The 15,130-nt window shown below is 38.5% G+C and overlaps 1 protein-coding gene across 5 annotated transcripts in view; it reads left to right on the forward strand.

Annotated features, from left to right (window-relative positions):
* Positions 1-15,130, forward strand: part of BAZ1A (bromodomain adjacent to zinc finger domain 1A) — a 98,794-nt gene that overhangs the window by 59,162 nt on the left and 24,502 nt on the right. For all 5 annotated transcript variants that reach the window (XM_062205278.1, XM_062205279.1, XM_062205280.1 and 2 more), the window contains 9 exons: positions 310-476; positions 3,269-3,364; positions 4,756-4,894; positions 7,292-7,438; positions 11,355-11,450; positions 11,569-11,793; positions 12,325-12,490; positions 12,728-12,841; positions 15,004-15,128. In XM_062205278.1, coding sequence (XP_062061262.1) covers positions 310-476; positions 3,269-3,364; positions 4,756-4,894; positions 7,292-7,438; positions 11,355-11,450; positions 11,569-11,793; positions 12,325-12,490; positions 12,728-12,841; positions 15,004-15,128 — 1,275 coding nt within the window. The remainder of the gene's footprint in view (positions 1-309; positions 477-3,268; positions 3,365-4,755; positions 4,895-7,291; positions 7,439-11,354; positions 11,451-11,568; positions 11,794-12,324; positions 12,491-12,727; positions 12,842-15,003; positions 15,129-15,130) is intronic.

Below are 15,130 nucleotides of genomic sequence, written 5' to 3' on the forward strand. Positions count from 1 at the left end.
GATCTAGGTCAGGGCTGAGATTCTGCATTTTTAATAAGGCAATGTCCTTGTACTGGTTCTCAGACCACAGTTTGAGTATCTAAGCTTACATGGCAGGATATGTTTGCTCCAGTTTTGTAATTTGACTTAAACTCTGCTAACCTGCTTTCCAGTTTTAATCACCTGCTAGGTAGGTCCTTTCAGGAATTTTGTGAGGTTCAATTAGTTTAATTTAATCTTAACTTACTTTAGGGATTCTTATCACAGCAAAAAAATGCCAAGTGCTGGTTTTTTGACTGCATAGAATTCTAAGTTTGACTTTCTCCACAGCTTTTGAAAAGGCCAAATTAAAAAGAGAAAAAGCGGATGCCCTAGAAGCAAAAAAAAAAGAAAAGGAAGATAAAGAGAAAAAAAGAGAAGAATTGAAGAAAATTGTCGAAGAAGAGAGACTAAAGAAAAAAGAAGAAAAAGAGAGGCTTAAAATAGAAAGAGAAAAGGTATTCATTCGAGTTTATTAGCTATGCCCACTACATATTAATATTACTTTACATGTTTAAATCGTGAAATTTCAATGTGTTTGCCACTTTCACTCACATTTTTGAATGTATAGAACACTAAACAGTATTGCTAAAGAAAACTGATTTAAGTCAGTATATGTCTCTGTGCCTTTACTCCTCAGTTAAAACAATTTCTTTATTTTTAAAAAAATTTTAAAAAGATTTATTCATTCAATTAAGTTAGAGAAGAAGAGAGACACACAGAAAGAGATCTTCAGTCTGCTGGCTCACTTCCTAAATAGCTATAATGGCCAGGTCTGGACTAGGCCAAAACCAGGAGCCTGGAACGCCATCTGGGTCTTCCACATAGGGGGCAGGGACCCAGACACTCAGGTAGTCTTCCTCCACTCTCTTCCCAGGTACATTAGCAGGGAGCTGGATCGAAGTGGAGCAGCTGGGACTCAAACCAGCACCCAAATAGGATACTGGCTAGCCCCAAAACCTCTTTTAAACTACTACGAATTTTTTTCATTATTTAAACTTGCAAGTTTAGGAAAGATAATATATGTAATTTTCCAAAGATAAAATACGTAGAAAAATACAACAAATTCTGTTACCAACAGTAATTAATAAAATGGTTAAGCAAATCTTTATTTAGTTTTCAGTGGTAGATATACCTTAGAGAATTCTGTTGTTGGTTTCCTATATGTCAGTTTTTTCATAGGTTTTCTAGAATATTCATAAGTAGCTTTTGAGGCTCATGTTATATTCTGTGTAATTTAAATTGCCTGTAGTTTCATTAATTATTTTAAAAATGCCATTGAAGTGGTAGTGTTGGAGGAATACAAGCTCGCACCAAAGATGTAGAAAGTAAAAACTCACTAATGATCTAATAGTAATACTTAGAGACAGAATTAACACTTTAATTAGTTTGATTCAGTTCTTTGTTCTGGGCCTTAAAAAATGTAACATCCACTCTATGGTTTTATATAGTTTTTTCATTTAACATTGTAACAGCATTCTTTCTTGTTATTAAATAATGTAAATTGAATTTTTAGTGACTGCATTATCAACAGATAGCTATTAAGTGATTTATAATTTTTTGCTGATAAATAATTCTGTGTTCAAATTTCTGAATAAAGTCTTTCTGAGACTGTATCCTTGGATAAATTTATAGAAGTAGAATAATTGGTCAAAGGGTAAGATCATTTTAAAGACTTCTGTAAACATAATAGCTAAAAGTCTTCCAAATGTGTGTGTGTGTGTGTTTTGTTTTTGTTTTTTAAGATTTCATTTATTTATTTTAAAGAGACATCTTCCATACACTGGTTCACTCCCTAAATGCCATGCCTGTAACAAGCAGGCCTAGGCCACCCAGAAGCCAGGAGCCCAGAACTCCATCCAGATCTCCCACTTGAGTTGCAGGGATTCAAGTACTTGAGCTATCATCTGTGCGTTTGTTAGGATCAGAAGTGGAGGCCCTCAGTCAGGAGATGTTGATATGAGATGAAAAATGCATGCAGCAGTTCAGCCTGCTGGGCCACAATGCCCACCCTCAAGGTGCTTATTTACACCTCCTAGCAGCAGTTAGTGAGGATGCTCCTCCTATTACATCCTGCAACAGTTTTGGGGAGAAAGACTTACTTCAGCAGACTACTCAAAACACAGTTAATAAGTTCTGTAACTTTCTTATTTTTATTTATTTATCTAAGAGGCAGAGTTACAGACAGTGAAAGGGAGAGACAGAGAGAGAGAGATCTTCCATCTGCTACTCCACAAATGGCCGCAACGGCCGGAGGTGGGCCAATTTGAAGCCAGGAACCAGGAGCTTCTTCTGGGTCTCCCAGACAGGCAGAGGGGCCCAAGCGTGTGGGCCATCTTCTACTGCTTTCCCAGGCTTCAGCAGAGAACTGGATCAGAAGAGGGGCAGCCAGGACTAGCCATATGGGATGCTGGTGCTGCAGGCGGAGGCTTAGTCTACTACACCGCAGTGCCAGCCAAAAAAAAATTTATTTATTATTTGAGAGTCAGAGAGAGATCCTCCATCTGCTGGTTCACTACCCAAGTAACTGCAACAGCCAGCCAAGTCAGACTGACTTTCTAGGTTTTATAATAAGCACTTTTAATGAGCACACATCTGTTGCCTTTGGTATTCCAGATTACAAAGGAAGAGAGTAATACTAACATGTATTAAATATACTTTTAAAATAAACAAACACACTTATTGAAAAGTAACAGTGAAGGGCCGGTGCTGTGGCATAGCAGGTAAAGCCGCTGCCTGCAGCGCCAGCATCCCATATGGGCAGTGGTTCAAGTCCCAGCTGCTCCATCTGCTAGTTCACTCCCCAATTGGCCACAATGGCTGGAGCTGTGCCAATCTAAAGCCAGGAGCCAGGAGCTCTCTCTGTGTAACTCTGACTTTCAAATAAATAAATAAATCTTAAGAAAAAAGAAAATAACTAATATATTCCAAATATAAGGGAAGGTTTCATTTTAGATACTCTAATATAATTACTTTGTCATAGTCCTACTGATTCAAAGTAGTAGAGCTGCTATTGGCAGAGTCAGATCACAGTAGTTTCAGGAGGTGCTGGGTAACAAGCATTTTTAATCTCTTAGGCATAAATTTGAAAAGTCACCAGCATGGCTTAGTAACATGGACCCTAACCCAAGAGTTCCTGGTGTAGTAGGTTTTGGGTGGGGTTCAAGTGTTTGTATTTCTGACAGGATCTCAGGTGAGGCGATGCTGTCCTAAATATAACTTAAAAGAATTTTTAACTTTTTTCGGTCAGGAAAGAGAGAAATTACGTGAAGAAAAGCGAAAATATATGGAATACTTGAAACAATGGAGTAAACCTAGAGAAGACATGGAATGCGATGATCTTAAGGTATACTAAGCATGTTATATGATGTTTGGTACACACATGTTTTATTTGCCCTATGTGACTTTGCTGATGAAACCTTTCTTTTATTTAATAGCAACCTGTTTACATTTAACTGAGAGGAAATAGCCAGTTAAGCATATCTTTATACTTAGAATTCCAAGGTAGCATTGTTAGTGTTTTATAGCAAGCTTTGATAATGATTCTTAATTCTACAAACATAATTTGTCAATTTGTGTGATCCTTGATAATCTAAACCTCCACAGCCAGGCACACATTTTACTTGATTGCTAGTTAGGGATTCTGCCTATTTCCAGAAATGACTGAAGTATCCAAACCAAGCCCATTTATCTCATTTTATAAGATGCCATTTCTAAATTTATAGGTGGTGGATTAATTATGTTCGGTCATAAGAAAAAATTGCATTACAAATAATAATTGCACAGTTAATTTGACTTCAAAACCTAGGTTGAGCCGGCACCGTGGCTCAACAGGCTAATCCTCCGCCTTGCGGCGCCGGCACACCGGGTTCTAGTCCCGGTCGGGGCACCGATCCTGTCCCAGTTGCCCCTCTTCCAGGCCAGCTCTCTGCTGTGGCCAGGGAGTGCAGTGGAGGATGGCCCAAGTGCTTGGGCCCTGCACCCCATGGGAGACCAGGAGAAGCACCTGGCTCCTGCCATCGGAACAGCGCGGTGCGCCGGCCGCAGCACGCTACCGCGGCGGCCATTGGAGGGTGAACCAACGGCAAAAGGAAGACCTTTCTCTCTGTCTCTCTCTCACTGTCCACTCTGCCTGTCAAAAAAAAAAAAAAACCTAGGTTGAGATCCTCTTATACACTTCACCCTAAAGTTATATTCTTTTTTAAAAAAAGAAAAAGTTATTTATTTGAGAGGCAGAATTACAGGCAGAGAGGTCTTCCATCCGCTGATTCACTCTCCAAATGGCCGCAATGGCTGGAACTGAGCTGATCTGAAGTCAAGAGCCAGGATCTTCTTCCAAGTCTCCAACGGGGGTGTAGGGGCTCAAGCACTTGAGCCATTTTCCACTGCTTTCCCAGATGCTTTAGCAGGGAGCTGGATCAGAAGTGGAGCAGCCAGAACTCAAACCGGTGCCCATATGGGATGCTGGTGCTGCAGGTGGAGGCTTAACCTACTGCTTCACAGTGCTAGCTCCAAAGTTATATTAGTTTGAGGAGGAAAAATGTCCCTTTCTCCCAGTGCTTTTGGTAAAGTTGAAATAAGCCTTAAGAGTTCCAAAAGTTATTGTGCTCAACATCTAAGGTAAGAATCACTAGTCTACATAGAATAATTCTTACTAGATAGAGAATATATTGTGTCTACCATTTGAAATTTCCTGTACATGGTTTAAATAGTTACATAAATTACTTAATTTTGCAGGAACTTCCAGAACCAACTCCGGTGAAAACTAGACTACCTCCAGAAATCTTCGGTGATGCTCTGATGGTTTTGGAGTTCCTTAATGCATTTGGGGAACTTTTTGATCTTCAGGATGAGTTTCCTGAGGGAGTAACCCTAGGCAAGTATTCTGGGTATCTATTTCAGCATTATAGTTCACCCTAAAGTTGAATTGGTTGGTTTAAAAAAAAAAAAAAAAAAACTCTCTAAGGGGCTGGTGCTGTGGCACAGTGGGTTAAAGCCATGGCCTGCAGCACCAGCATCCCATGTGGGCAACAGTTCAAGTACTGGCTGCTCCAGTTCTGATCCAACTCCCTGCTAATGTGCTTAGGAAAGCAGCAGAAGATGGCTTAAGTCCTCGGGCCCCTGCACACACATGGGAAACAAGGAAGAATCTCCTGGATCCTGGCTCTGGCCTGACCCAGCCCCCATCATTGCGGCTATTTGGGACGTGAACCAGCATATGAAAGATCTCTCTGTGTAACTCTTCCTTTCAAAGTAATAAATCTTTAAAAAAAAAAAAAAAACTCTCAAAGTTCTGCAGTGTCGTTGGTCTTAGCTGTCTGGTTCTCCATTTGGGTGACTAAGTGGTTGATAGTAACACAACAGCTTGAGGCTGCAATCCGTAGCATCACCTGGCCAGCTATCAAGATGGCTTCTTCATGCATGCACATGTGACCAGAAGCAGAAACTGCCAGTCCTCTTAAAGGCTAGACCTAGAACTGGCCCTGCCTTACTGCTGCTGCATCCCATTGGTTAAGGCAGTTACAGTCCTCCTGGGATTTAAGAGGATGGAGGAATAGAATCCTTCGCTGGACAGTGTGGTATGTTGGTTTGCAGATAAGTTATTGCCTAAGTGATTTGTAAGTCTGTTGTTATGTAAGTTTTTTTTTTCAAGATTTATTTTACTTATGTGAAAGGCAGTCACAGAGAGAGGGGAAGAGAAAGAGAGATCTTCCATCCTCTGGTTCACTCCCCAAATGGCCACAATGGCCAGGACTGGGCCCAGACCAAAGCAAGGAGCCAGGAGCTTTATCCAGGTCTCCTACATGGGTACAGGGGCAGGGACTTGGACCATCTTCTGCAGCTTCCTCAGGCACATTAGAGAACTAGATTGGAAGCAGAACAGCTGGAACTCAAACCAGCACCCATATGGGATGCTAGCATTATAGGTGGCAGAGTAACCTAAGTCACAACTCCAGCCCAATATATAAATATTTATAGTAGAATTTAATGAGGGATTTGCATCAAAGTTTGAATTTTTAGCTATTAAATAGAAAAAAATTTCCTTTTTTTTTTTAAAGATACATTTATTTATTTGAAAAACAGAAAGCTTCCATCTGTTAATTCACTTCCCCATATAGCCCAGAGTAAAGCCAGAGCCAGGGAAAACATGCCTCCCATTTAGGTGGCGGGGGCCCAAGCACTTGGGCCGTCTGCTGCTGTTTTCCCAGGCGCATTAGTAGGGAGCTGGTTTGGAAGTGTTGTAACTGGGACTCAAATGGATGCTCATATGGGATGCCAGCATTGCAAGTAGCAGCTCATTCCACTGCACCACAAGGCCGGCCCCAAAAATAATTTTCTTGTGATCCATGTAGAGACCCTCCATAACAGAGTACGTGTATTCTTTAGATGGGCTCTCAAACTGTGTATCCTTATGAGCTAGGAGAGGCAAGTCATAATGTCTTTTTTTTTAAGATTCATTTTATTTATTTGAGAGGTAGAGTTGCAGACAGAGGGAGAAACAGAGAGAAAGGTCTTCCATTTACTGGTTCACTCCCCAAATGGCCGCAATGGCCAGAGCTGCGCCGATCCAAAGCCAGGAGCCAGGTGCTTCCTCCCAGTCTCCCAAGCTGGTGCAGAGGCCCAAGCACTTGGGCGATCTTCTACTGCTTTTCCAGGCCACAGCAGAAAGCTGGATCAGAAGAGGAGCATCTGGGACTAGAACAGGTGCCCATATGGGATGCCAGTGCCACTGGCGGATTAACCTACTGTGCCAGGGCGCCGGCCCCAGCAAGTCATAGTGTCTTGCAGACCAGAAAGGTCTAAACAGTGCTGATGCAGGAGCTAAGGAAGAAATATGTATTTATCACTTGGACACGATGCTAGAATTAAAACCTAATGATGATAATTACCTCTCCTAGGTGCTATTGGATAAACAGTAATATCCCATATTATCCTCGAAAAATGAGAATAATACGAATAGTTGCATTGTTACTCAAATTAGAATAAAATTAAAATTTTTTAATTTATACCTCAAATTTAAATATAGATTGAATAGTACATTGGTCTGTTGGCTATTTTGGTTTTTTTGAATGCAATGACTTTGGCTTATGATGTTGTATTTTATTGGAATGATTTTGAAGTATTTTTTATCTTTGATTTCTTTCATAAATGAACACTTAATAAAATAGTTGCAGAAGCTGTTGTTAAGTTAAATGTTTGCTATTCTGGCAGGATTTTTTTGGGGGGGTGTATGAACAGAACTTTAAATTTTTTTTAAACATTTTGTTCACAGAAGTGTTAGAGGAAGCTCTTGTAGGAAATGACAGTGAAGGCCCACTATGTGAATTGCTTTTTTTCTTCCTGACTGCAATCTTCCAGGCGATAGCTGAAGAAGAAGAGGAAGTAGCCAAAGAGCAAATAACTGATGCTGACACCAAAGGTCAGAGTTCAACATTATTGCTGATTAAACTATAGTAGCTTTGTAATGAAACTAATTTCTTAAGATTATTTTAAGATTAACTGGCTTTAATAGTTAGAAATAAAATTGTTCGGATTATCTGTTGCTGAGTCATGTACTAACAACATTATTATCAGTTGTTTCATTAGAAAGTTTATTTTCATGTAATCTACATCTTAGAGACATTTTCTACCAGTCTATCTTGCTTTTATTCCTTTAGATGGTTCCTGTGATTTTAGGAGAATTATAGATCTCATTGATGAGGAGCAGTAAAGAGATTCTTCAAAATAGCCCTGATTTTTTTTTTCTGTCTTACCCAACTTGGGGAAATGCTTTGAATACTTTAAAGTGAAAGTGCTATTGTTGATTTCATCTCAGATCTGACAGTTTTTAGAGCAGAACTAAGAAAATTTTATTTCACTAATTATTGTGAACTAGAAATTTTGCTGTTTAAATTCTGTATTCTTAATTACAGTGTATAATGCATGTTAATGTAGGAATAAATTTAAGGACATAAACAATGCTTCAGTATATTTTACATGAAAATTCACTATAAGAAATAAGGGAGATGCGTTGATAGCAGAATGTTGCTACAAAAAGATGAAACGTCCCTCCATTCAGATAGCTTGCATGGCATCAGATAATTTGAGACCATTTTCCTTTATGCCCTGGCTTCTGAAGCAACACAATATTGATGCATATGTACTTGATACTGGCTGCCTTTTGATTTTATGGCCTGAATTCTCAAGCAGAATGTATTCTCTAGCTTGTGCTAATATAATGGGTCCCTTAACAAGGTCGTTTTAGCAATGTGAACCCTATTGTCATCTTAGGTAAGCTAGCTATTAAAAGAGAATGTTCAATCTCTAGCCGTTATGTTAGTTCAGTAATTGTCAGCAGTATTATAGAGTTATTGATCAAGTTCTAACCTTAATCCAGAGCATAAAGTTGTATTTAATTCTGGACCTGAAGCAGATGAATTTAGTAATTTTTGGAAGACCTGATTGGGGGGAAAAAAGAGGAATGAAAAAGAAATTATGTTGGAAAATGAGCTAGGATGCTAGGATAAAGGAAATTGTTGGTGTTTATTGTTATATTTGCTATTCATGATTTGATCTGTGATTTTTATAGCTCTACTATACAAAAGTATCTTTAAATATAAGGCCTGTCTTTTTTAAAAAGTTGGCCACTAAATGAAGGTTTTAATGCTCCTTTTAGAAATATTTATTTATTTGTTAAGGAGAAACAAATCACAGTTTGGCATTTCTCACCCATCTTTCACTTCCCTATTATTGGTACATTTCACATGAAGGCTCTGTTTCAGTAAAGTCCCTGGATTGTTCCCCCAGGTATAACTTGATTTTTCCTCATATGTCCTCCCATCTCAGTAATAAAAAAGCTTTTCCATAACCTTCTTGGAGGCAGTAGAATAGTCAGATGGGATTGAATGTTCTTCTACTACTTCTTCTTTTGTTTTGTTTTGTTTGAAAGTCAGAGTTACACAGAAAGAGAGGCAGAGAGAGAGAGAGAGGTCTTCCATCCGCTGGTTCACTCCCCAGTTGGCCACAATGGCCAGAGCTGCACCGATCTGAAGCTAGGAGCCAGGAATTTCTTTTGGGTTTCCCACACAGATGCAGGGGCCCAAGGACTTGGGCCATCCTCTACTGCTTTTCCAGGCCATAGCAAAGAGCTGCATTGGAAGCAGATCATCCAGGACTCAAACCAGCTCCCATATGGGATACTGGCACTGCAGGTGAAGGCTTTACCTGCTGTGCCACAGCACCAGCCCCTCTTCTGCTTCTTAGATGATCCTATCAGTAAGGTGTTTCATGCTATTTCAACCAAGGGATAAACAGTACAGAAGAGAAAGGGATGAATTTATCTTAGTGATGACAAAAGTAAGATTCATTGAGGTTATTTACTAAAGCTCACATAACCAGTAAATGATGTAAGCTACTAAGATGTGCAAACTACTCTCATAAGGTAGTTGTAATTATCTTCTGCATTTTGCATATCAAGAAACTGAGACTTAGCTCAAAGAAGCACAGCTGATAAGGATAGGATACAAACTCAATTGTAGAGCCTGTTAATAGCTAGATTGTATTGCTTCTAAGTAGGTAACAAGGTAGAAAGTTTCAATATTTGTTTTCCTAGTACTTCTTATACAACTATCTGTTTTCAAGGAGATCTCTGACCCTTTGGCTCTATTTTGATATCAAATTTCTCAAACTTTGACTTGCAGTTTTAAAAAATTTGTACTGAATATGTCCATTCTTCTGTTAGTCTGACATCATGAGCTTAAAAATCTCTCAAAGTATAGGAAAAAGAGCATCTTCCTTATGTAGTTTTCTGTATTTGCTGGATATCATTGTTTAAAGTTTTGAAAATGTATGTACATGAGTCTAGATTATAATGCTAATAAATGTATCTGTCTCAAATAGCCATATCATACTAGATACAGTTCAGCTATATTTTCTTGGTGTAAAGTACCAAAGTGACAAACTATAAATAAGTAAATCCTACGCTATTTAGTTTTATAACAGTACCATATAATAGATAATGGAGATAAAGAATATATTTCAGCAATTTATTTAGCACAACTAAAGATAAACTGCCACTTCAGTGGTAGATCATTTCCTTAGGCCTTTAAGGCCTTTGTTCTAGGAAATTATAATTCTCCACAGATAGTGTAGGTTAAAAGTGGTGATTGCTGCTATGAAAGAGAGCAGTCATACTTTTACCGCTGTGTATCTAGGACTGTTAGTTTTAGAGTGCCTGTGAAGTTTGTTTGGCTTCATGTGCAATTGGGTAGGTCTAGGATTTCCCTGGTGAGGAAGAATTCAGTATCTGTCATTTGGGCTAGATTAGGCCTGGTAAAAATGACTTTGGTGTATGTGCATGCGCAAAGTATAGTCAGGTAACTTCTGTATGGTCCTGTCTCTGGATTGAATATCATGAAATTGACTACTTGAAATCAGACATGATCCCAGAGCCACATTTTTCCTTAGTAAAGGACAGCAGTTCTATTCTCTGAGGTTAATTTTATCAACCTTCAAAGTTTGATGGGGGAAATCATGTGATGGAAGGTGAAGGAAACGCAGAACCAGATTAGCCCAGCGATTTTCAAACTTTAATTCAAAGTGCTCTACAAGTTGTTCAGACGCCGAGGTTCACTGTAGGGGAGCTGGAATGATGACCTGGCCGGATTCTCATCCTTTCATCTGCTGTCACAAGGCCATCTTTTATCTCTTTTATGTTGAGCCTCTAAAAAATGCTTTGTTTGAAGAATTTGAAAACTGCTGATCTAGACTCACCCTTTTAGAAAAAATGAAGCCTAGATTAAGTGATTTGTCTCCAGGGGATCTCATTAGTCAATGGCAGAACTAAGACTATGATACATGTTATCTGACTCTTAGTCTGAAGCTGCGTACACCACACTTAAAATATCACAGTATATTCATAAATTACAGGGAAATCTTTCTATTATATTTTGATCGGAGGCTTTTTGAAATAAAAATATTGGACATTTTAATGAAGCTAAATCAGTGACAGCAATGCTGTCTTTAAGCTCTTTTAGCTATTTTTCTGTGATGATTTTGTGATGTTTATAACCCATATTTTGTTATGGTTTGATCTGAAACATTTTGTTTTGGAACATATAAGCGCATTTTGTTGGTCTTCTCTATTTTATGTCAGGAGAATGTTAGTGTGTAGTGCATGTTTTAGGATTGATACTTGTAGGTGCAGACTAGACAGAATATGAATGTATCTAGTGTTGATTCTTCTGAGGTTCCTGAATGTTAAGCTGTTTGCTGTTTGTTTCATCGTTTTAAAGGGCCTTATTCCCAAATATTCCAGCTTTGATTTGCACTAGAATAAAGTATTTATTTCCTTAAAGATTTAACAGAGGCTTTGGATGAAGATGCAGACCCCACAAAATCTGCACTGTCTGCAGTTGCATCTTTGGCAGCTGCATGGCCACAGTTACACCAGGGTATGTGTGGGTTTTATTTTTTTGTTTCGCTTTTTATTTTCAATTTATAAAGGTACATTTTACATCACTGAATAATTATTTATATTCTAAATGACTGTTTCATTTTTAACAACTATAGGCTGCAGTTTGAAAAGCTTGGATCTTGACAGCTGCACTCTCTCTGAAATCCTCAGACTGCATATCTTAGCCTCAGGTGCTGATGTTACATCAGCAAACGCAAAGTACAGATACCAGAAGCGAGGAGGATTTGATGTTACAGATGATGCCTGTATGGAGCTTCGCTTGAGCAATCCCAGTCTAGTGAAGAAACTGTCAAATACTTCCGTGTATGATTTGACTCCAGGTAAACTTTACAGATTGCCACTTCTTAATTTCTTAAATCTCTATGTCCAGAAAAGTAATGTGGCTGATGAGAAATCCTAATGAGTCAGTTTTTAAACTTTTTAAAGATTTATTTATGTATTTTTTTTTTATCTGAAGGAGTTACAAAGAATGGGAGAGACAGAAAGAGAGATCTTTCATTTTCTAGTTCACTCCCCACATGGTTGCTATTGCTGGGACTGCTCCAGGCCAAAGCAAGGAGCCCAGAACTCCATCCAGGTCTCCCAGATTAGTGGCAGAGGCCCAAGTACTTGAGAGCCATCTTCCAGGGCCTTCCCAGGAACGTTAGTAGGAAGCTGTATTGGAAGCAAAGTAGCTGGGACTCAAACCAGCACTAATATGAGATGCATGTATCACATGCAGTGCCTTAACTTGTTGTACGACAACACAGGCCCTTTTTTTTTGGCATTTTAACATAGATTAACAAAATTTTTCAAACACAGTTTTTTTTTTGTCATCGATAATACAGAATTTATTTACCACTTTTTTACAGGAGAAAAAATGAAGATACTTCATGCTCTCTGTGGGAAGCTACTGACCCTAGTGTCTACTAGGGATTTCATTGAAGATTATGTTGATATATTACGACAGGCAAAGCAGGAGTTCCGGGAGCTAAAAGCAGAACAGCATCGGAAAGAGAGGGAAGAAGCAGCTGCTAGGTAAGAGATACTCATGCTAATCGAAGGTGTTTAACCATATTCTACAATCTGTTACAGTGTAGCATTGACTTACACTAGTATTTGATGGCTTTATAAAAAGATTGTGAATAAATCACTGTATTATGGTTTTATAATATGCTTTGAAACACTTTCCGTAATTTGATAATTAAAGGCAAGATGCTAAAAATTAAATGTCTTTCCATCATGTAGACTATAACAGTTTATTTTAACTTTCAGAATCCGTAAAAAGAAGGAAGAAAAGCTTAAGGAGCAAGAACAAAAAATGAAAGAGAAACAAGAAAAACTGAAAGAAGATGAGCAAAGAAATTCTGTTGCAGAAATATCCATAGGGTATGGTTTGAATGTTACTCATCTTAACATACACAGAAAATAAAAATCAAACACCTTAAACTCCAAAACGCTTTCAAATGTTTAAAAAAAAAAGTTCCTTTTTTTTTTTTTTTTTTTAATTTAATTTTATCTGAAAGGCAGAGTGCCGGAGAGAGCCATTCCATCTACCAGTTCACTTATCAAATGACCACAACAGCCAGGGTTGGGCCAGGCTGAACCCAGGAGCCTGGAACTCCGTCCTGTCTCCCAGATGGGCAGCAGGGCTGAAGCACGTGGGCTGTTCTCCATTGCCTTCCCAAGCACATTAGCAGGGAGCTGGATCAGAAGCAGAGTACCCAGGACTCTAACCCATGCTCAGTTAAGATTGCAAGCCATGGCTTAACCCACAGATGGCTGGTTCCAAAAAAAGCAGTCTTTTATAGATACATGATAATTGTGTTAGCAAACCTGTGAAGACAGTCCTCAAGTGTATGCATTAACATTCAAAGAAGGGACCAGCACTTTGGCATAGTAGGTTAAGCTTCTGCCTATGGCACCAGCATCCCATATGCATGCCGGTTCTAGTCCTAGCTACTCCACTTCCAATCCAGCTCTTTGCTAATGTGCCTGGAAGAGCAGTGGAGGGTGGCTCAAGTGCTTGGGCCTTTCTGTGCCCATATGGGAGACCCCAAAGGAGCTCTTTGCTCCTGGCTTCAAATCACCCCAGCTGTTGTGGCCATTTGGAGAGTGAATCAGTGTATTGAAGACCTTTCTCTCTGTCCCTCCCTTCTCTGTCTGTAACAGCCTCTCGAATGAATAAATAAATAAATCTTTAAAAAAAAAAAAGTGGTAACAACCCAAATGTCCATCAGTTGATGAACAGATAAAAAAATGGATTCCTTTTGTGATATAACTGTACAAGAGAATACTACTTAGCAATAAAAAGGAGTGGAGTTTTAATAAATGCTACAATGTGGATGGATTTTGAAAGTATTTTTCTAAGTTAAAGACACTAATCAAATAAGACCACTTGTCACATAATTTCATTTATGTGAAATGGTCAGAACAGACAGATGTATAGAGATAAAAAGTAGATGAGTGGTTGCCAAGAAGCAGCAGAATATGAAGAAATGGGAAATGATTATAGGTGGATATAGGGTTTTTCTTTTGGAATGCTGAAAGTGTTCTGGAATTAGTGGTAATGATTGTTAACCTTGTGAATATACAAAATACTTAATTGTAATGTTTAAAATAGTGATTTTATTATATGTAAATTATGTCTCAATTCTTTAAAAAGAAACATGGTATAGATTCCACTTCATATTTCTTAGAGTTGACCAGCCTCACTTTTTTATATCTGGCTCCTGCTTATATCTGAGCTTGCAAAACTCCACTTTGGATAGAGAACATAAATAGTAGAATGTATTTCCAGGCTCATGTAATTTTAGTTTTAATTTAGATAACATACTAGAGAAAACATATTGTGTTCACTCTGCCTCCTGAGATCTGTCTGAAACTTGTCTGCTTTTCTCCTCCTGGTTTGTCTGTTTATTCCTTCCTACTCTGAACTGCCTAGCCAACCACCTGCACTAGGAAAGTGCCTTCTTTTCCTGGTTTCCCCCATCTACTTTTTCTGCCAGATTATTTTCCACATAGCAAACAGAGTGCTTTCTAATCAATCAGTCATACTTTCCTTTTCTAAATGCTTCAGATTTTTTCCCCATTGCTTTTTGGATAATTCCCTACAAGCCACCGCATAACATAACCTTTCATTTTTTTTTTTCTCATCTATATCTTGAATTACTACTTTTTCGTTTCTGCTTTCTTCAAAATTACAAGCTCACTCTTTTTCTTTTAGCTTCTTTCCTGCCTACCCACTCTTTGCCAGGCTCCCTAGTCTCACAATGTAACGTCACTTCTTTAGGCTAGCAGCCTTTCTTAATCTCTACAGCTTGACTTGAATCTTCTTGAAATGCTAGTACTTTCAAGATCTGTTTCAGTACTTACTTTCTAATTTTAATATGCTTTATGTAGTTATCCATTTTCTCTGCAAGACCATAAACTCTGTGTCATGTTGTTTTCTACTTCCTAAACATAATGCCTGGTACTTCATACATAGGCAATAAATGTTTCATGAGTAAAATTATATTCATTAATAAATGTAATCTGTTTTTATCCTAAAGGGAGGAAGAAAGGGAATATTTTGATACCAGCACTGAGAGCAAAGAAATAGAGCAAAAAGAACTAGATCAAGATACAGTCACTGAAGATGAAGATGACCCTGGATCACATAAAAGAGGCAGAAGAGGT

This window comes from Lepus europaeus, chromosome 11 (assembly GCF_033115175.1).
Source record: "Lepus europaeus isolate LE1 chromosome 11, mLepTim1.pri, whole genome shotgun sequence".
Lineage (NCBI taxonomy): Eukaryota > Metazoa > Chordata > Mammalia > Lagomorpha > Leporidae > Lepus > Lepus europaeus.